Source organism: Caretta caretta, chromosome 4 (genome assembly GCF_965140235.1).
Source record: "Caretta caretta isolate rCarCar2 chromosome 4, rCarCar1.hap1, whole genome shotgun sequence".
NCBI lineage: Eukaryota > Metazoa > Chordata > Testudines > Cheloniidae > Caretta > Caretta caretta.
This window is the reverse complement of record NC_134209.1, coordinates 6,416,410-6,437,571: the sequence shown is the minus strand read 5'-3', so window position 1 is coordinate 6,437,571 and position 21,162 is coordinate 6,416,410. Positions and strand designations below refer to the sequence as shown.

At 52.7% G+C, this 21,162-nt stretch overlaps 1 protein-coding gene across 5 annotated transcripts in view; it reads right to left on the bottom strand.

Annotated features, from left to right (window-relative positions):
• LOC142071821 (class I histocompatibility antigen, F10 alpha chain-like) overlaps positions 1 to 2,741 on the bottom strand; it is a 35,670-nt gene extending 32,929 nt beyond the window's left edge. For 4 of the 5 annotated variants that reach the window (XM_075127386.1, XM_075127389.1, XM_075127385.1 and 1 more), the window contains exon 1: positions 2,540 to 2,741. In XM_075127386.1, the coding sequence (XP_074983487.1) occupies positions 2,540 to 2,726 (187 nt within the window). In that variant the 5' untranslated portion in view covers positions 2,727 to 2,741. Of the gene's footprint in view, positions 1 to 1,307; positions 1,481 to 2,539 lie in introns of those variants that run through there. The other variant, XM_075127387.1, reaches the window with a different exon arrangement.
• Positions 2,742 to 21,162: the final 18,421 nt, after the last annotated feature.

The window sequence follows — 21,162 nt, the reverse complement described above, 5'->3', positions numbered from 1 at the left end:
GGGGCCGGTTTTGTTCAACATCTTTATTAATGATCTGGATGATGGGATGGATTGCACCGTCAGAAAGTTTGTGGATGACACTAAGGTAGTGGGATAGGTAGATATGCTGGAGGGTAGGCACAGGGTCCAGAGTGACCAAGACAAATTAGAGGATTGGGCCAAAAGAAATCTGATGAGGTTCAACAAGGACAAGTGCAGAGTCCTGCACTTAGGATGGAAGCATCCCATGCACCGCAACAGGCTGCGGACCGACTGGCTAAGTGGCAATTCTCCAGAAAAGGACCGGGGGATGACAGTGCATGGGAAGCTGGGGATGAGTCAGCGGTGTGCCCTTGTTGCCAAGAAGGCCAACGGCATACTGGGCTGCATTAGCAGGAGCATTGCCAGCAGATCGAGGGAAGAGATTATTCCCCTCTATGCGGCACTGGTGAGGCCACATCTGGAGTATTGCGGCCAGTTTTGGTCCCCCCCCCCACTAAACAAAGGACGTGAACAAATTGGATAGAGTCCAGTGGAGGGCAACGAAAATGACTAGGGGGCTGGGGCACATGACTTATGAGGAGAGGCTGAGAGAACTGGGGTTATTTAGTCTGCAGAAGAAAAGAGTGAGGGGAGAATTTGACAGCAGCCTTCAACTACCTGAAAGGGAGTTCCAAAAAGGAAGGAGCTCAGCTGTTCTCAGTGGTGGCAGAAGACACAACAAGGAGCAATGGTCTCAAGTTGCAGTGGGGGAGATCTAGGTTGGATATTAGGAAACACTATTTCACTAGGAGGGTGGTGAAGCACTGGAATGGGTTACCTAGGGAGGTGGTGGAATCTCCCTCCTTAGAGGTTTTTAAGGTCCAGCTTGACAAAGCCCTGGCTGGGATGATTTAGTTGGGGTTAGTCCTGCTTTGAGCAGGGGGTTGGATTAGATGACCTCCTGAGGTCTCTTCCAACCCATGTCTTCCATGGTCCTATGATCCTGTAGGGCCAGGCTGCACTGGGGCCTAACCCTCTTTAAGTCAAACCAAGCCTGTTACTGAGGTGACACAAGAGCACCAATGTGCCTTAAACCATTTCAAACAAACCCCAAACCACCCCGCTGCCTCACCCAGCTCAATACGGGCTGCTGAGCTCCCCAGGGCCTGAGCTGCTGCCTCCTGGGGCACAAGGAAGATTCAAGTCCACGCCTGGAAAAGCAGGATGGGCCTTCCCCTCTCCTCACCCCACCCTGCAGGGATCCGGAAGCTCTTTCTCCGGCAGGTTCAGGAGACCCCAACCGCACAAACGCAGCAGCTGTTCTGGGCTCTGCCGCGGGAGCTCACCTCGCCCAAACGAAGACCCGACTAACGCACAGATCCAGGGGCTCCAAACTCTCCCCCGCCCCGGGGCGCCAACACGCGGCCAGAGAGAGAGCGGGGCTGACATCTCCTCCCTGGGATGACGCCTCGAAGGACCTGCTTCCAGGACAGACAGGACCCATTGGGGACGGTGGGTGCGAGGAGACTGGTGCTGACGGAGCCCGGCTGGACGGAGCCGAGGACAAGCCGCACGCGGGAGTCCCAGGCCCTGGGGTGACACCCGGCGTGAGGAACCGTCTGGGAGCCATTAAAGGTCCGAGAGACCCGAGAAGCCTTTTCCCGTCACTGAACCCTGGTCTGTCTGGGGGTCAATTTACTCCCCCGCTAACCCTCAGCCCGGCTCTGCCCACAGGACGCGGGTCTGAGCGCCCCGCCCGGCCCGGAGACGCGGGCAGGGACCCAGCCTGGGCAGCGCCTGGCCCCGGGGATGCCCCGCAGCGCGGGAGCCGCACGGGGCTCGTCGGCGGGTGCAGCACCCATGGGTGCCGGTCCGAGCGGGGCCGCACCCCCCGGCTGGGGGCGGTCGGCGGGAGACGCCGGGGTCACCGCTCGGGTCAGGGGCGCTCCGCCCCCCACGGCACATTGTCCCCGCAGCCCCCGGCAGCGCCGGGCACAAGGGGGCCAGGACCCCCCCCGGTCACTATAGCAATGTCACTGATCCCTGTCAGCGACCGCTCAGTGCCGGGGGGGGGCGGGGGGGGGTCTCCCGACACCTCTGAACGCAGAGCCCAGAACCGCCCCCCCCCCCCAGCACCCAGCTCCCCCCAGCCCGGCTGCCCCCGTCCTGCCCCCCCCCCCGGCACCCAGCTCCCCCCAGCCCGGCTGCCCCCGTCCTGCCCCCCCCCGGCACCCAGCTCCCCCCAGCCCGGCTGCCCCCGTCCTGCCCCCCCCCCCCCGGCACCCAGCTCCCCCCAGCCCGGCTGCCCCCGTCCTGCCCCCCCCCCCCCGGCACCCAGCTCCCCCCAGCCCGGCTGCCCCCGTCCTGCCCCCCCCCCCCGGCACCCAGCTCCCCCCAGCCCGGCTGCCCCCGTCCTGCCCCCCCCCCGGCACCCAGCTCCCCCCAGCCCGGCTGCCCCCGTCCTGCCCCCCCCCCCGGCACCCAGCTCCCCCCAGCCCGGCTGCCCCCGTCCTGCCCCCCCCCCGGCACCCAGCTCCCCCCAGCCCGGCTGCCCTCGTCCTGCCCCCCCGATGCTCACGGGATCGGGCCCCCGGCAGGGCTGCAGCCCCCAGCAGCGGCAGCAGGAGGCGCAGCGCCAGCGCCAGGCCCGGACCCCCCGCAGCGCGGCCGGACGCGGCCCCGGGACCCGAGAACGCCGCGGGGGGCGGAGCCCGCTCCTGCCCCGGGAGCCTCCGGCCTGCAGGGATTGGCTGGGGAGGGGGCATTCCGCCAATCGCGACGCGGAGACCCGGTTTCGTCACCAGTCGCTGGGCAGATCCCGGCGGGGCCGGCAGGCGAAGGGAAAGCGAAAGTCCGAGCGGGAGAGGAGGGGCGGGTGCAGCGCGGGACCCGAGAACGCCGCGGGGGGCGGAGCCAGCTCCTGCCCCCGAGCATCCCGCCAATCGCGACGCGGAGGCCCGGTGCCGTCACCAGTCGCTGGGCAGAGCCCGGCGGGGGCGGGGCCGGCAGGCGGAGGGGGGGGCAGTCCGAGCGGGAGAGGGCGGGCGGAGGGTTCGGCGCGGCGGGGACCGTGGCCTCGGGGCTGCCCGGCCCGGAGCCGCGACTCGCTCCCCGGCCGAGGTCGCTGTTCCATGGAGGCCGGGGCTGGAGCCCGGGGGGGGCCGGCGGGAGAGGGGGGGTCACAGCCCGGGCCGGGCCCCGCCCCCGGCCGGGGACCCCCCGAGCCTCCAGGGGCCCCGCAGCCCGCGGGGGACGGGCCGCGGCAGCTCGGGCTCCGGTCGGTCCGGGGGCCCCGGGGCCGGGGCTCTCGCCGCTCTCCCGGAGCTCGGCCGCTGCTCCGGCCGGCGAGGGGCTCGAACCGCTCCGCGGGGCCGGTGAACGAAGCGCTCGCCGCCGCTCTCCCCTTGGGGGAGTGAGACACGGTCATCCCGGCACCTCCCTGGGCATGGGGAGAGGAGTCCGGGCCCCAGCCCCCTGCTCTACCCCCTAGACCCCACTTCCCTCCCGGAGCAAGGGAGAGAACCCAGGAGTCCGGGCTCCAGCCCCCTGCTCTACCCCCTAGACCCCACTTCCCTCCCGGAGCAAGGGAGAGAACCCAGGAGTCCGGGCCCCAGCCCCCTGCTCTACCCCCTAGACCCCACTTCCCTCCCAGAGCAAGGGAGAGAACCCAGGAGTCCGGGCTCCAGCCCCCTACTCTACCCCCTAGACCCCACTTCCCTCCCGGAGCAAGGGAAAGAACCCAGGAGTCCGGGCCCCAGCCCCCTGCTCTACCCCCTAGACCCCACTTCCCTCCCGGAGCAAGGGAGAGAACCCAGGAGTCCGGGCTCCAGCCCCCTGATCTAGGCACAGGCAGATGATGACCTAACCCCTTTGTTTTCTCTGCTTTTGCCGGTCACTCGGCTGTTTACATCATTTCTGGGAACTCTTTTTGGTGCGTCTCCTCCTCTGGCGGGGAGAGGAGGTTCCGAGGCTCTGGGGCCTGGGAAGGTTGCCCCATGCTGCAGTTGGGTCACTGTGGGCGTTAGTATCACTGGGTTTTGGATCCTGCCCTGGGCTGGTCTGTCCTGGTCTGGGGAGCCAGGCTCATGGGAAACTTCCCCATCTGGGATGCTGTCAAGGCGGATTCCCCACTGGCACTTCGAGCGCAGAAGGCCGGGATCCACAAGGTCTCTACACATTAATACTGGCCACTCCAGGCTTGTATTAAACTCCCTCGGTTCCAGATCCCCCTGGCCTTGGGCTGGGAAATGCTGCCACCAAATGCAGAACCCCTCTGAGAGCCCAGGAAGGCACATTCGGGAATTCTTTCCTGTGGGGTACCCCCAAGCTCTTCCACCCCCCTCCCCAACCCCCGGGGAAGAGCTGAGAAAAGGAAAAGAAAAAGAAAAAGAAATCAGCTGTTGCCAGCAACTAACTGAAAAATGAAAAGGAGTACTTGTGGCACCTTAGAGACTAACCAATTTATTTGAGCATGAGCTTTCGTGAGCTACAACTCACTTCATCGGATGTAGCTCACGAAAGCTCATGCTCAAATAAATTGGTTAGTCTCTAAAGTGCCACAAGCACTCCTTTTCTTTTTGCGAATACAGACTAACACGGCTGTTCCTCTGAAACCTAACTGAAAAATGTGCACGGACCTCTAAAGACACAGAAATCCAAGCATGGTCTTCACAAATGTAAATTTTATTAAGACAGAAATAAAGAACAAGCATGTGGAGACTCAGGCAGTTGCTAGATATTAAAAGAGCAGCTGCAAGGATTCAGCACCAAGAGTGACGTTCTTGGGGTCCAGCTTAAAGGTTACAAAAACCCCTGCGCTTCAGGGCAGGGGAAAGCAAGTCACAAAGTTCCATGAAAGTGCCCTTACGCACGCAAAAGTTTCGCAGCCACTGGGAATCGTCCCAGACCTGCAACACTATGCGGTCCCACCAGTCTGTGGTTGTTTCCTGGGCCCAGAATCGGCGTTCCACTGCATGAACCTGCCCCATTAGCACCATGGTGCACCATGATGGGTAACGCGTGTGGTATTTAATGTGATCCTAATTGCCCAAGTGAGCTGAGCGGGCTCCATGCTTGCCGTGGTATGGCGTCCGCACAGGTAACTCAAGAAAAAAGGCGCAAAACGATTGTGTGCTGTTGCTTTCACAGAGGGAGGGAGGGAACGGGGTCCTGACGATATGGACCCAGAACCACCCGCGACAATGTTTTAGCCCCATCAGGCATTGGGATCTCAACCCAGAATTCCAATGGGCAGCGGAGACTGCGGGAACTGCGGGATAGCCACCCACAGTGCAACGCTCCGGAAGTCGACGCTAGCCTCGGTCCTGTGGAAGCACTCCGCCGAGTGAATGCACTTAATGCACTTAGAGCATTTTGTGTGGGGACCCACACAAATCAACTATCTAAAAAGGATTTCTAAAAAAACGACTTCTATAAATTCGACCTAATTTCGTAGTGTAGACATACCCTTAGAATTTAGTAAGTAATCTAGCTAGGTATGTGTCAGATTATGATTTCTTTAAATGGCTGAGAAAATAGCTGTGCTGAAGAGAATGAATATTCCTGTCTGTGTGTCTTTTTTGTAACTTAAGGTTTTGCGTAGAGGGATTCTCTATGTTTGAATCTAATTACCCTGTAAGATATCTACCATCCTGATTTTACAGAGGTGATTCTTTTTACTTCTATTAAAAGTCTTCTTGTAAGAAAACTGAATGCTTTTTCATTGTTCTAAGATCCAAGGGTTTGGGTCTGTGGTCACCTATGCAAATTGGTGAGGATTTTTACCAAACCTTCCCCAGGAAGTGGGGTGCAAGGGTTGGGAGGATTTTGGGGGGAAAGACGTTTCCAAACCACGCTTTCCCAGTAACCCAGATAAACGTTGGGTGGTGGCAGTGGAAGTCCAAGGGCAAAGGGTAAAATAGTTTGTACCTTGGGGAAGTTTTATCCTAAGCTGGTAAGAGTAAGCTTAGGAGGTTTTCATGCAGGTCCCCACATCTGTACCCTAGAGTTCAGAGTGGGGAAGGAACCTTAACACCAGTGGATGCATCCGATGAAGTGGGTTTTAGCCCATGAAAGTTTATGCCCAAATACATTTGTTAGTATCTAAGGTGCCAGAAGTACTCCTCGTTTTTGGGGGGTTCTTGCTGATACAGACTAACACGGCTACCACTCTGAAATAAATTAGTGCATCTCTCCTCAAAATAGATCTGTAAGCACAAAGAACACCCTGGAGGCCAGGCCTTTAAACGTTAGGAAACATCAGAGTTAAGGTGATGTGTACATACTTCGCGCAGTACTGTTGTGCATGTGTGTTATGATACAGACTCACAAGTGTGGCCTTGCGGTCAATTCCCTGCCCCCCACAGCAGCAGTTTCCTCCAGACTCCCAAGGGAAGTGGTGCTTCCTCCATCCCTTGATGAGATGCCTTTCTCGAGTCTGCTTTGGTCCAAAACTCGCGACTGCGCCATACAGGAGGCCTGTGATGTGTCGGGGGGCCAGATGAGATGATCTAACAGTCTCTTCTGGCCTTCAAGTCTCCAAACCTCTGCAAAACCGAGTGCGGCACATTGAGCATCCTCTGATGGTTCCACGTGTGGCCTGCGTGAACCCTTGCACGACCACTGAGTGTGTGGGGGTGACCCAGGGGGAGCAGCTCAGACACGCACAGGAGCCGGCTCGGGGCAGGACATGAGCCCTGCAGGGCAGGGGTGGGGGTGACAGTGACATCACAAGGGCCTTTTGCAGCACTCAGCTGATTGGTGAAAGGAGGTTGGGAGGCGGTGACCTCACAGAGAGTCCACGACAACGGCCAGGGAGGACAGGCTGCAGGGCAGGGGGATCTCAGAGACCCCCGGGGCTTTGCTGCAGGGAGTCTCCTTCTGGAGGTGTCTCCTTGAGGACTGAGAGAGAATTCAGGGTCTCGTATGTGAGCGCGAGGTGGAGCCTCTCTGGAGTTTTCTCCTTTCCCACTGCTCATTGAGCGAGAAGACAGACGTCCCTGTGGAGAAGGGAAGAGCCCCGGAGAGGTTGGGTACCGAGGCAGCCTGATCCGCCCGGTGCTGGCCAAATTCTCGGCACGGAAAACAGGAGGTTAAGGTGGGACAATTTTCCCCCAGTTAGGCCTTTGTCCCTTCGAGTCATTGGGGTTGTTGGTCTGTAGCTTATTGCAGGTCCCTTTATTCTGATCATTCAGTGTGTGAAACTCCAGACTGATGGTTCGTTTGAAAGTCAGGACACCCGGGTCCTGTTCCCAACTCTATCCCGACAGGTTGTGTAATGGAAGACGAGGTCCTTCGCCTTTCTCAGCCTTCGTTTCTCCCTCTGTCAGTTGGGGAGAACAATCCTCTCACACCTGCCTCCCGGTGGGGGGAGGCTGGGGAGCTGTGGGGACCTGTTTGAGAGCGTCACTCGGAGCAGTGTATCGTAGGAGGTGTCCTATCGGGTTGAGTCATTCCATAGGATGATGTCGGGCAGCAGAACCCCGTTTTCCCAACCTGGCGTGACACAGCTTTGCATGTGAACCGAACCAAGGGCGCACACAGGTCCAGAAGCCGGCGATTTCTCCTTTGGCCGCTAGATGGCGCTGCAGGCTCCCACTTCCCCCTTCTCCTGGTCAGCGCAATGGGGGTTAGTCTCCCCAAAAAGAACGCCCGTCTCGCTTTGAACGTCCCTTGACGTGCACCCTGTGGGCTGTCGGGATACGTGTCCAGAAGTTGCAGGGCTTGTTTCATGGTCTCCACAACGACAATCTTTCTTCCTTTTTAGACGTGACGACCTTTTTGGTCAAGATCCTTGATTATTCGGGGACTTATCCCGGAAGACCCAAAGTATTTGGGACATAAGACTTGTCTGGAAGGGCGCACAGGGCGAAAGTGTTTTTGGCCATAGCAGGTGCCTTGTCGCAAGGATGACGTCCATCCCCCTTCAAAACATGTTTTGTGTAATGTTGTGTGTGTGATGTGTTGTGTGTCATGTTATGTGTGTTTGTGTCTGTCTGTGTGACGTGTTGTGTGTCATGTTGTGTGTGTGTGTGTGTGTGTGTGAGATGTGTTGTGTGTCGTGTTGTGCAACGTGTTGAGTGTGTGTTTGTGTGTGGTGAGGTGTTTGTGGTGTCATGTGATGTGTTGTGTGTGACGTGGTGTGTGTGTGTGTGTGTGACATATTGTGTGTCATGTTGTGTGTGTCGTGTTGTGTGTGTGATGTGTTGTGTGTCGCGTTGTGTGTGTGCTTGTCCGACGTGCGACGTATTGTGTGTTTGATTCGCGATGTGCGATGTGCTGTGTGCGCGTGCGACGTGCAACATGTTGTGTGTCCGACATTCGACGTGTTGTGTGTGTGACGTGCAACATGCGATGTGCCATGTGTGAAGTGTTTGTGCAGCTTGAGGCATGAGATGTGTTGTGTGTGTCCATGCAACGTGTGACATGCGATGTGTTGTATGTGTAACGTGTTGTATGTCATGTTGTGTGTGTTGTGTTTCATGTTATGTTTGTCGTATTGTATGTGTTCTGTGTCGTCTTGTGTGTGAGAGAAACGTTTTTGTATATGTGTGACATGTTGTGTGTGTTTGATGTGTTTTGTGTCTTGTTGTGTGTCGCGTTGTTTGTTTTTGTGTGTATGATGTGTTTCTGTGTGTGTGTCGTGCAATGTGTTGTATGTATCTATGCAACATGTGACGTATTGTGTGGGACATTAAATGTGTTTCTGTGTGTGTCATGGTGTGTGTCGTGTTCTGTTTGTCATGTTATGTTTGTGTGTGAGACGGGTTGTGTGTCGTGTTTTGTGTGTGTGTGAGACGTTTTGTGTGTGTGTGACGTGTGTCATTTTGTGTGTCATCTAGAGTTGTGTAGATTGTGTGTGTGGTGTTTGTTGTGTCATATGACATGGTGTGTGTTTGTGAGACGTGTTTTGTGTAGTGTTCTGTGTGCGTGACAAGTTCTGTGTCATGTGTGTTTGTGTCTGTCTGTGTGTCGTGTTGTGTGTCGTGTTGTGTGTGTGACGTGTTGTGTGTGTCGTGTTATGTGTGTGTATGTGTGAGACGGGTTGTGTGTTTTGTGTGTGTGTGCATGAGACATTGTGTGTGTGGTGTGTTGTGTGTGTGTTTGTGTGTGACAGGTTTTTGTGTGTGTCATGCGGCATGCAATGTGCGACATACTTACATGAGTGTGTGTGACAATGTGCAACATGTTTTGTGGGACGTGTGATGTATTTCTGTGTGTGTCGTGTTGTGTGTGTTTCTGGGTGAGTCGTTTTCTGTGTCATGTGTGTGTCGTGATATGTGTGTGTGTGACGGGTTGTGTGTGTGTGTGTGATGTCTTGTGTGTGGTGTTGTGTGTCGTCTAGAGTGTTGTGTGGATTGTGTGTGTGGTATTGTGTTTGTGGTGACATGTGACGTGGTGTGTGTGTGAGACGTGTTTTGTGTAGTGTGTGTGTGACATTGTGTGTCGTGTTTGTGTCTGTCTGTCTGTGACGTGTTTTGTCATGTTGTGTGCCATGTTGAGTGTGTGTGTGGTGGTGTGTTTTTGGTGTCATGTGATGTGTTGTGCGTGACGTGGTGTGTGTCATGTGTGTGTTTGTGTCTGTCTGTGTGACGTATTCTGTGTTGTGTGTGTGACATGTGTGTAGGCTTTTGTGTCTGTGTGATGTGGTGTGTGTCGTGTTGTGTGGTGTGAGATGTGTTTTTGAGTGTGACGTGCTGTGCGTGCGTGCAACGGGCAGCGTGTTGTGTGTGTCCGTGCTATGTGCAATGTGCATCATGCGACGTGTTGTGTATGTGCCTGTGACATGCGATGTTTTGTGTGTGATGTGCAAAACGTGACATCTTGTGTGTGTTACGTGCGACGTGTTGTGTGTCCGTGCTACACGCGACGTGTTGTGCATGACATACGACGTGCTGTGTGTGCGCGTGTGACACGCGGGGGACATGTGTGAAGTGTGACTTGCTGGGAGTGACGTGACGTGCGACGTGTTGTGTGTGCCACGTTCGACGTTTTGTGTGTATGTGTGCAACGTGCAACGTGTTGTGTGTGTCTGATGTGCGACGTGTTGTGTGTCTATGTCCAATGTGTGACAAGCGAAGTGTGACGTGTTGTGTGTGCAGCGTGTGGCGTGCGGCGTACGATGTGTTGTTTCTGTACGTGCGACACACACCATGTCACACACAAAATGTCTCATGACACACAACACGACACACAACCCATCACACACACACAACACACCACTCACCACACAGACACACACACAACACGTCACACAACACTCTAGATGACACACACAACACGTCACAAAAGACCACACACACACCACACCACACCCAACACGAAACACAACACATCACACACACACGGAACACAACACTCTGGATGACACACAGCACACAAACACACAGCACAACACACACTGCACAACACACACACAACACAGCACACACACACAGCACAACACACAACACATGTGTGTGAGACGTGTTTGTGTGTGTGCGATGTGTTGTGTGTGTGACATGTGCGATGCGCAATGTACTGTGTGTGTGATGTGCTATGTGAACGTGCAACGTGCTGTGCGTGTGAGGTGAGATGTGTTGTCTCTGTGCATGCGACACACACCACACCAACGGCACACAACACAAAACAAACACACAACATTGCACACAATACATCACACACACAACACACCACACAGACACACACACACACCACAACACACAACACGTCCCACACACACTGAATACAACACTCTAGACGACAGACAACACATGCACAACACATCACACGCAAACAAACACGTCTCACACACATTGTGTTGTGTGTCGTGCTGTGTGTGTGGGACGTGTTGTGTGTGTGAGATATGCGAAACGCGACGTGCTGTGTGTTTGATTTGCGATATGCGATGTGCTGTGTGGGCGTGTGATATGTGACATGTGACGAACGACGTTGTGTGTGATGCACGGGGCTTTGTGTGTGTGATGTGCGACGTGCGACGTGTTGTGTGTGTGAGACGTGTGACGTGAGCTGTGTGGTGTGCGTGACTGTGACGTGCGACATGCGACATGCTGTGTGTGCATGCGAATTGTGATGTGCGGTGTACGACATGCGTCGTGCGGCGTGTTGTGTGCGACATGTGACCTTTGTGTGTGAGGTGCGATGTGTGACATGTTCTGTGTGTGTGTCTGTGTGGTGTGTTGTGTGATCTGTTGTCTGTCGTCTTGTGTGTGTTGTGTGCCATTTTGTGTGTCGTGTTAAGTGTGTGTGTGGTGTTGTGTCTGTGGTGTCATGTGACGTGTTTTGTGTGATGTGGTGTGTGTGGTGTTTTCTGTCTGTGAGACGGGTTGTGTGTCGTGTTTTGTGTGTGTGTGAGACGTGTTTGTGTGTGCGACGTGCGACGTGCGACGTGCTGTGTGCGCGACGTGCGATATGTTCTGTGGGTGTGACGTGCGAGGAGTTGTGCGTGCGAGATTCGACATTTTGTGTGTGACGTACGACGTGCTGTGTGCCCGGGCCCGTCCCCTCAGTTGCAGTCTCAAGTCTTCAGTGTCCTTCTTGCTGGCAGTGTCGGTGGGGGGAGGAGAAAGGCCAAGCGTGGGCCCCGGGTTTGGGTTTGGGTTTTGCCCCCTCAGCCCGTGTGCTTGGGAAGCCCCAGTCCAGGCGTGTCTGGGGGGGGGGAAGCGTGGGGGGGGCATTGCTCAATCTCCCAGCACGGTGCAGCAATTCCCTTGCTGTGGCCTCAGGCAGGGGAATCACTGAGTGGGAGCTTCCTTGCTGGGCAACGGCTGTGGATGGGCTGTTTCACACCCCACCCGGGGGTTGCTGACCTTCCTTGCTGGTATCTCCTAACCTTTCCCCGGATACATGGAAACCATGCCGTGCAAGGTAACAACACAATTCAATACAAGGTGAGGAATATGGGGGTTACAGGGCACCTAGAGGAGGAGGATTCAATGTTTGCATTTTGCATAATGAAAGAGAAGGGATAACCATGTATTGAATGGATTGATGTAGGATAGGATTTGACCATGTTCTGCCTGCCACCCTTTCTGAGAGCAGGAAGGAACGGCCTCATCGGCCATTGGTAAAGGTGCATCAGCCAGATTCTGATGTCTGTGAAAAGGCCTCACAAATGTCCAGATGGTCAAGAAGACGTGAGAGACTTGGAAACAGCAGGAGACAATCAGAAAACATCCACCGTATCCGACGCTAAACATGTTAGCAGCATTTATGACCTCAACGGCGAGGCAGGCACCCTGAATGCAAGACAAAGAAGATCTAAGGATGGGAAGCCAACAAAACCACCAAACAATAACAGCGGAAAACCCGGAGATTAATCCCACTTGAGGACTAACGATTACAGAATGACATTGCAAAATCCATAGACGAAAGTTGGAATTTACAAGTCTAAAGCTGGGGTGTTTTGCCATCAGACTCTGGGTTCAGTCCTGCAAAGCCTCAGAGCATGGGTTTGCGACCGACGGAGCTCAGCTCCTCGCTTGTGTTCAGTCTAACTGGCCGTTAGATTGACAAGAGCTACAGCAAACTGGTAACTGTAAGACCATCTGCAGGACGTGTGTGTGTGTGTGTGTGTGTGTGTGTGTGTGTGTGTGTGTGTGTGTGTGTGTGTGTGTGTGTGATTAAATGCGTATGCTAAGAGTTGTATTTTCAAGGAATGCGGTGTATTGCCTTTTCCCCTGAAAAGATCCCGTGTGCTTCTTCTAAGCATAAGACGCTCCCCCAAGGTGTAGAGTGTCACAAACACATCTCATGACTCTGCCCACAACAACTGGAACTAAGACAAGAATGTGGAAGAAACAAAAAGAATTGTGTTAATGGTTTATTTACAGTAACTGGAAAGCAGGAAAGTAAAAGGAGCTGAGAAGGAGCTTTCATAACCACAGCGTAGGGCAAGGGGACCCAGAGATTTTGAGAACAGTTTTCATAATGGCACTAAAGTCACAGAAGTGGCCAGGAAGTAACCCAGGGAATTAAGGAATTACCATCTCACTTGAAGAAAAGGAGTACTTGTGGCACCTTAGAGACTAGCAAATTTCTTTGAGCATAAGCTTTCGTGAGCTACAGCTCACTTCATTGGATGCATTCAGTGGAAAATACAGTAGGGAGATTTATATACAGAGAGAACATGAAACAATGGTGTTACCATACACACGGTAACGAGAGTGATCACTTAAGGTGAGCTATTACCAGCAGGAGAACGGGGGGAAAAACCTTTTGTAGTGATAATCAAGGTGGGCCATTTCCAGCAGCTGACAAGAAAGTCTGAGGAACAGTGGGGGGTGGGGGTGAGGAGAAATAAACATGGGGAAATAATTTTACTTTGTGAAATGACCCTTCCACTCCCAGCCTCTATTCAAGCCTCAGTTAATTGTATCCAGTTTGCAAATTAATTCCAATTCAGCAGTCTCTGGTTGGAGTCTGTTTTTGAAGTTTTTTAGTTGAAGAATTGCAACTTTTAGGTCTGTAATCGAGTGACCAAAGAGATTGAAGTGTTCTCCGACTGGTTTTTGAATGTTATAATTCTTGACGTCTGATTTGTGTCCATTGATTCTTTTACGTACAGACTGTCCAGTTTGACCAATGTACATGGCAGAGAGGCATTGCTGGCACATGATGGCATATATCACATCGGTAGATGTGCAGGTGATCGAGCCTCTGATAGTGTGACTAATGTGATTAGGCTCTATGATGGTGTCCCCTGAACAGATATGTGGGCACAGTTGGCAACGGGCTTTGTTGCAAGGATAGGTTCCTGGGTTAGTGGTTCTGTTGTGTGGTGTGTGGTTGCTGGTGAGTATTTGCTTCAGGTTGGGGGGCTGTCTGTAAGCAAGGGCTGGCCTGTCTCGCAAGATCTGTGAGAGTGATGGGCCGTCGTTCAGGATAGGTTGTAGATCATTGATGATGAGCTGGAGAGGTTTTAGTTGGGGGCTGAAGGTGATGGCTAGTGGCATTCTGTTATTTTCTTTGTTGGGCCTGTCCTGGAGTAGGTGACTTCTGGGTACTCTTCTGGCTCTGTCAATCTGTTTCTTCACTTCCGCAGGTGGGTATTGTAGTTGTAAGAATGCTTGATAGAGATCCTGGAGGTGTTTGTCTGTATCTGAGGGGTTGGAGCAAATGCGGTTGTATTGCAGAGCTCGGCTGTAGACGATGGATCGTGTGGTGAGCCTCCAGCTTTCATCCAGACCACACCACACAATCCTTTGTCTACAGCCGAGCTCTATGGTAAAACCTCATTTGCTCCAACCCCTCGCACAGAGACAAACACCTACAGGATCTCTATCAAGTGATCTTAAAACTACCTGCTGAAGGGAAGAATACCCAGAGGTCACCTACTCCAGGACAGGCCCAACAAAGAAAGGAACAGAACGCCCCCAGCCGTCACCTTCAGCCCCCAACTGAAACCTCTCCAGCGCAGCATCAAGGATCTGTAACCTATTCTGAAGGACGACCCATCACTCTCACAGATCTTGGGAGACAGGCCAGTCCTCGCTTACAGACAGCCCCCCCAACCTGAAGCAAATACTCACCAGCAACCACACAACAAAAACACTAACCCACGAACCGATCCTTCCAACAAACCCATTGCCAACTCTGTCCACATATCTACTCTGGAGATCTGGAGTACTGTGTCCAGTTTGGAGCCCCACACTACAAGAAGAAGGTGGAAAAATTGGAAAGAGTCCAGTGGAGGGCAACAAAAATGAGTAGGGGACAGGAACACATGACTTATGAGGAGAGGCTGAGGGAACTGGGATTGTTTAGCCTGCAGAAGAGAAGACTGAGGGGGGATTTGATAGCTGCTTTCAACTACCTGAAAGGGGGTTCCAAAGAGGATGGATCTAGACTGTTCTCAGTGATAGCAGATGACAGGACAAGGAGTAATGATCTCATATTGCAGTGGGGGAGGTTTAGGTTGGATATTAGGAAAAACTTTTTCACTAGGAGGATGGTGAAACACTAGAATGCGTTCCCTAGGGAGGTGGTGGAATCTCCTTCCTTAGAAGTTTTTAAGGTCAGGCTTGACAAAGCCCTGGCTGGGATGATTTAGTTGGGGATTGGTCCTGCTTTGAGCAGGGGAGTTGTTGGGGCCACTGGGGCATGGCCACTAGGTAACTCGAGGGGATGGAAGACCACGAGTGTCGATGAAGCCCCCTCGCACTAGGCCCAGGTGTCCTTGGCCCCCCCTCCTGCCTGGAGGCACTCGCAGCAGCTCTGCATACTAGGCCCAAGTGTCCTTGGCCCCCCCGCCTGGAGGCACTCGCAGCAGTTATGTTGAGGATCTGCAACAATATGTGGCAGAGTCAGACCGCCTGAAACTAAACAAAGCCAAACAGGGCAGATATGGAAGAACAATGCTGAATAAAGCAGCTTTATGTATAGTTTAACAAATGATACAGAGAACAAGGGAACTAGCTGGGAACTGGATTGGCTGGCTATATGGATACTTAGGGCAGCTTCCTATTGGATAGGTATGCTGGGAAAAAGGATGTATAAAAGCCTGTGTAACTTCCTGCTCTGTGTGCAGGATCTGAGATCTTATTCTCCCTGGACCTTTTTGCAGCTGCAAATAAACTTTTCTCCTTCTCCACCCCGTTGTGATTATTGGGTGAAGCACACCGGGTAACGAACCAACCCCAGCTGTTGTTTAACCTCTCGGCACTGGGTGCTGGCAACAGCTTTTGGCATCCCTGGGTGGGCGATGAGGCTGCTATTTAGCCTTGCCCGGACCCCTCCTGGAGGTCGAGGATTGCGGCGAGAACCGACGCCCAGCGTGCACTGGTGAGTTCATCGGGGGCCTCGGAGGAGACGCGATTTGATCGACCCCAGAGGGCACGACGGTGCAACGCACTCATATAGTGGAGAAGTAGTTGTGGATGATGGTGAGGAACCGGTCCCTTGGACATGGGGGAGGAGCAGCTGCGGACGACGGTGAGGAACCGGTCCCTTGGATAAGGTAGGAACCTTTTGAAATCCGGATTGTATGCTCTGTTGGATCCTGGGGATGCCCAGAGTTACCCTGTAGGTATGGGACAGGGACAGAGCTCGGGGGTTAGGGCACGGTGTACGCCCCTAGAATGCATTCTAGCAATCTGGAAGGTATTTGGTGCGGATCCGATGACTAAGAGCCAATTAAAACGATTCTGTACAGTTGACTGGCCTCAATATCAACTAGAGGACCAGGAGCGGTGGCCACCAGGAGGATCAATTAATTACAACATGATCCTCCAATTAGTTTTGTTTTGTCAGTGAATGGGTAAATGGAATGAACAGTTGTATGCACAAACGTTTATGGCTTGAAGAAACAGAACAGAGCTGTAATTCTGCAGAGCTGTAGTTTGACTCCGACTGGTTCGGTAGTAGCTAATGTTAGTCCCCAGACCCCCACCCCCACTGTAATGGCAGAGCCGATGTCCCCTTCGGCCCCCAACCCCCACCTTATAAGGGTAGGATGCCTCGGGTTACAGAGATTGCCCCCTCGGTGGGACTCTATCCTTTGCTTACCAAGACTGTTGTGGCTTGCCCAGGGGCAGACGGACGTCAGGCTACCACTATGCAAGTTTACACCCATGTGCCATTCAATCCAATAGACCTAGCAGCTTTTAAAACACAGGCTGGGGAATTCTCCATGAACCCAAGCTGGTTTATTTCAGTCTTTGAGGGGTGCCTCGGTAGTCACAAGCCGGATTGAGATGACTGTAATATCCTCCTGAGAACCCTGTTGTCTGAGGTGAAGAGGAATCAGGTTACAGCTAAGGCAAGGGGAGCGACAGCTTTCAAGCGAAAAAAAAAAAAAAAGAAAGGAAGCTATCTGTCAAGATCCAACCCCAAGTAATCGTAACCGGCTCAGGGCATTTCTGGGTATGGCAGGCTTTTGCAGGATATGGATCCCAGAGTTTGGACTGTGGGCTAAACCCCTGTACGACAGTGTAAAAGGAGCAGATCATGACCCCTTCTATTGGACCCCAGAGGCTGACAGGGCATTTAAAATCCTGAAAAGAAAATTGATGGAAGCTCTGGTACTGGGCCTGCCGGATCTCTCGAAGCCGTTTCAGTTGTATGTACATGAACGAAAGGGGGTGGCCCTAGGAGTGCTCACACAGCTGTTAGGAGCATGGAGACGTCCCGTGGCTTATTTTTCTAAGCAACTGGATCAGGTTGCAAAGGGTTGGCCGGCATGTTTATGGGCGGTCGCAGCTACTGCCCTAGTGCTTGAGGAAGCGGAGAAGCTAACATTGGGAGGGGTTATGCAAATCTATACTCCCCATATGGTCCGAGCCTTATTGGCTACAAAGGCAGGGCTTTGGCTCACCCAGGCTCGGATTGCTCGGTACCAGGCAAAGCTGTTAGAGAACTCTGAAGTCACCTTACAGCCTTGCCCCTCCCTTAACCCAGCCACCCTCTTGCCAGAAACAGAGGAACAGGAACATGACTGTTTAGAGATCATAGATGCCCAGTACTCCAGCCGTCCGGATTTAAAGGATGCACCCGTCCCAAATGCAGATTATGAGTGGTACACTGATGGTAGCAGTACTGTAATAGATGGGCAAAGGAGGGCGGGTTATGCTGTTGTGACCCTCCATGACACTGTGGAAGCTGAAGGTTTGCCTGCTGGGACCTCTGCCCAGCTGGCCGAACTAATAGCCCTGACCCGTGCACTTGAACTGTCAAAAGGAAAGCGGGTCAACATTTTTACTGATTCAAAGTATGCTTTTGGTGTGCTGCATGCTCATGCTGGCCTATGGAAGCAAAGCGGAATGCTGACAGCCCAAGGCTCCCCAGTCAAGTATGGGCCCCAAATCCTCTGGCTCCTAGAAGCCGTACAACTTCCCTCGGAAGTGGCGGTGGTACACTGTAAAGCCCATCAAAGGGAGGATCAAGATGTGGCCAGAGGTAACGCCCGGGCAGATAGAGAGGCTAAGCATGCTGCCACCCTGCCATCCCCTCAGGCTGAGAACGCCCATATGCATGCCCTTATCCCATCAGGAGGGGAGCTTCCAACCCCTCAGTACTCTGGGGAGGAGAGACAGCTAACTGACAAACTTGGTCTCCGGGAAAAGGAGGGATGGCTCCATTCCCCAGAAGGGAAGGTCCTCTTACCAAAGGGCCTGATCCAGCCGGTGCTGCAGAAACTACATCAAACCACTCATGCTGGCAGGGAAGCACTTATCCAGCTAATGGGAAAATACTTTATCACTTCCGGACTCCAACCCCTGGCTGCCCAGGTACAAGCGGACTGCTTAGTCTGCCAAAAGAATAATCCCCGACCGGGACATCCTGTGCCACCAGCTGCCCTGGAACCCACTCCGGGCCCCGGACAAGTGTGGCAAATAGACTTTACTGAGTTTCCCCGGACCCCAGGGTTCAAATATCTCCTTGTCATAGTGGATCGGTTCAGCGGATGGCCAGAAGCCTTTCCATGCCGTAATTGCACTGCCAGAACAGTGGCCCTCAAGTTTGTTAAGGAGATCATTCCTCGCTTTGGACTCCCCCAGTGGATGGAATCTGACAACGGGACACATTTCACGTCAAAAATCATCCAAAGCATCTCACATGCCTTACAGATCCCCTGGAAACTCCATACGCCCTGGAGACCGCAAGCCAGTGGGGTAGTGGAGCGTACCAATCAGACCCTTAAACGGCATCTCTCAAAAGTGTGCCAAGAAGCCTCACTGCGATGGCCTGATGCTTTGCCCCTTGTCCTACTTCGTATCCGTGTTCTCCCAAAGGGTAGATTAGGGCTTAGTCTCTTTGAAATTATGTTTGGAAGGGCATGGCCTATGAATGGCACCCGAGTTCTGTCAGGGGAATGGGAGTTGGGTAATGGTTTTTTGTCACAGTATATGTGTTCCCTGTCTGCTGTTCTCTTGTCTCTTCACAGGTATACCAAGGATTCCCAGCCTCTCCCCTTGGACTCTCCCGTCCACTGCTTACAGCCCGGTGACTCTGTGCTTGTTCGTACCTGGAAAGACGAGCCTCTCCAGGAAAAGTGGAAAGGACCCTGTACCGTCCTGCTGATCTCCCATACAGCGGCAAAGACCGAGGGACACAAGAACTGGATCCATCACTCTCGTCTGAAGGCAGTACCCGCCCCCTCGTCAGCGGAACAATGGACCGTCCAACCTGCTGACTCTTCATCTAGTTGACAGGTTTCAGAGTAACAGCCGTGTTAGTCTGTATTCGCAAAAAGAAAAGGAGTACTTGTGGCACCTTAGAGACTTACCAATTTATTTGAGCATGAGCTTTCGTGAGCTACAGCTCACTTCATCAGATGATCTCGGGCTGAAGCTACTGTTTAAAAGACACAAATAGCAGGCAGCTTAACGCTAAAATGGGCCCACCCAGGTCCTGGAGACCCTGGGTTGGGAAGACTCGGGTGATAATTAATTGGGTAACATTGTTATTCTCTGTATTGTTATTTCCAAACTGTGCATATCGGGAGCATAACTCCTTTGTTTTGCTTGCGCACCATGTTGCTATTTTAACAAACCAGACTGATTACTGGGTATGTGCTCCGACTCCCCTGTCCCCAGGCTGAGGCCCATGCCCGAGGCGGAGCACAGGTTGCCTATACTGCCCCCGAGAGCGATTGGTTGCAAACCTTGTTTTCAGGCTGGGGTTTGTCGTCTCGGCTTGGTGGTTTATTTAGCCTGTTATTGAGACTTCTCTTTCCTGTATTGCTTATATTACTGGTATTATGCTGTGCAGTCTCATGTGTTAGGGCCCTTTTGCAAAAGTTAATAAGTCATTCTCTTCAGGGCTATCACAAAGTGCTTATGCAAAGTCCTATTGTAAAGAAATAAGTAGCCCAAGTGAGAAAACTCAGAGCCAAGGCTGTTGAGTGTTCTCAAAGGAGGGAGTTGTTGGGGACACTGGGGCATGGCCACTAAGTAACTTGAGGGGATGGAAGACCACGAGTGACGATGAAGCCCCCTCGCACTAGGCCCAAGTGTCCTTGGCCCCCCGGCCTGGAGGCACTCGCAGCAGTTATGTTGAGGATCTGCAACAATATGTTGCAGAGTCAGATTGCCTGAAACTAAACAAGGCCAAACAGGGCAGATATGGAAGCACAATGCTGAATAAAGCAGCTTTATGTATAGTTTAACAAATGATACAGAGAACAAGGGAACTAGCTGGGAACGGGATTGGCTGGCTAGATGGATACTTAGGGTATGCTGGGAAAAAGGATGTATAAAAGCCTGTGTAACTTCCTGCTCTGTGTGCAGCATTTGAGATTCTATTCTCCCTGGACCTTTTTGCAGCTGCAAATAAACTTTTCTGCTTCTCCACCCTGTTGTGATTATTGGGTGTAGCACACCGGTTAGTGAACCAACCCCAGCTGTTGTTTAGCCTCTCGGCACTGGGTGCCGACAACAATAACAATTATCAAAAAGTGTCATGTTTTCTCTAGTGACGTGCTAACATATTTTGCCACAAGGATAAAGATGGAATAATTCTAATGAATTACCACAGATTTACATTGGTGTAACTGAAATGATGCATTCAATATCCTGTTTCAGGTTAGTAAAAATAAAAGAATGCTGTGGGTTTTGCAGACGTGTACAAGATACAGATTTATAAAAACAACATGAAAACAGGTAGTTACGCTGGGGAAAGGGGAAGCCTTATTGAAGCTGGTGGGCATACCAGTTGTCCTTTATTCAGGATCAATGTAAAAACAATCAAGCTCTTTTGTGGAATAGATGGCTGACTTAATAGAAGTCACCATCAAGTAAAGCTGGAATAGGAGTTGAGCCATACAGTGGACGGGGCTTTCACTAGGGTCTGAATGCAAATGCAGGGGGATGGGGTTCGGGGCGGTGGGGAGGAAGAGAGGGAGTGTGACACCGCAGAAGCACAAAGGAGCCCCAGAGAAGTATTTGTAGTGTGATCTCAGAAAAAGTTGAGAGAGAGAGAGAGAGAGAGCTTTAGGGTAGACTGCTGGATAGAAAGAGGCTAGGAATTGTGAGCCAAGAAACTATTCCTGCTGTCGTTAGGGAAATAGAACTTTGGGTACATTCTTTGTAAATAAGCAGGGTTGTGTCAAAAAAGTACCTGACTCCGTCATCCATTTCCCCTCTTCATGGAAACAACTCACAAGACCCAAAATAGTCACTAATTGCTCAGGTCAAAAGGGATAACAATATTGTGAATTCTTTTGTTTTCCTGTTCTTAGATAAAGAATAGACCTGCTTCAGTAAA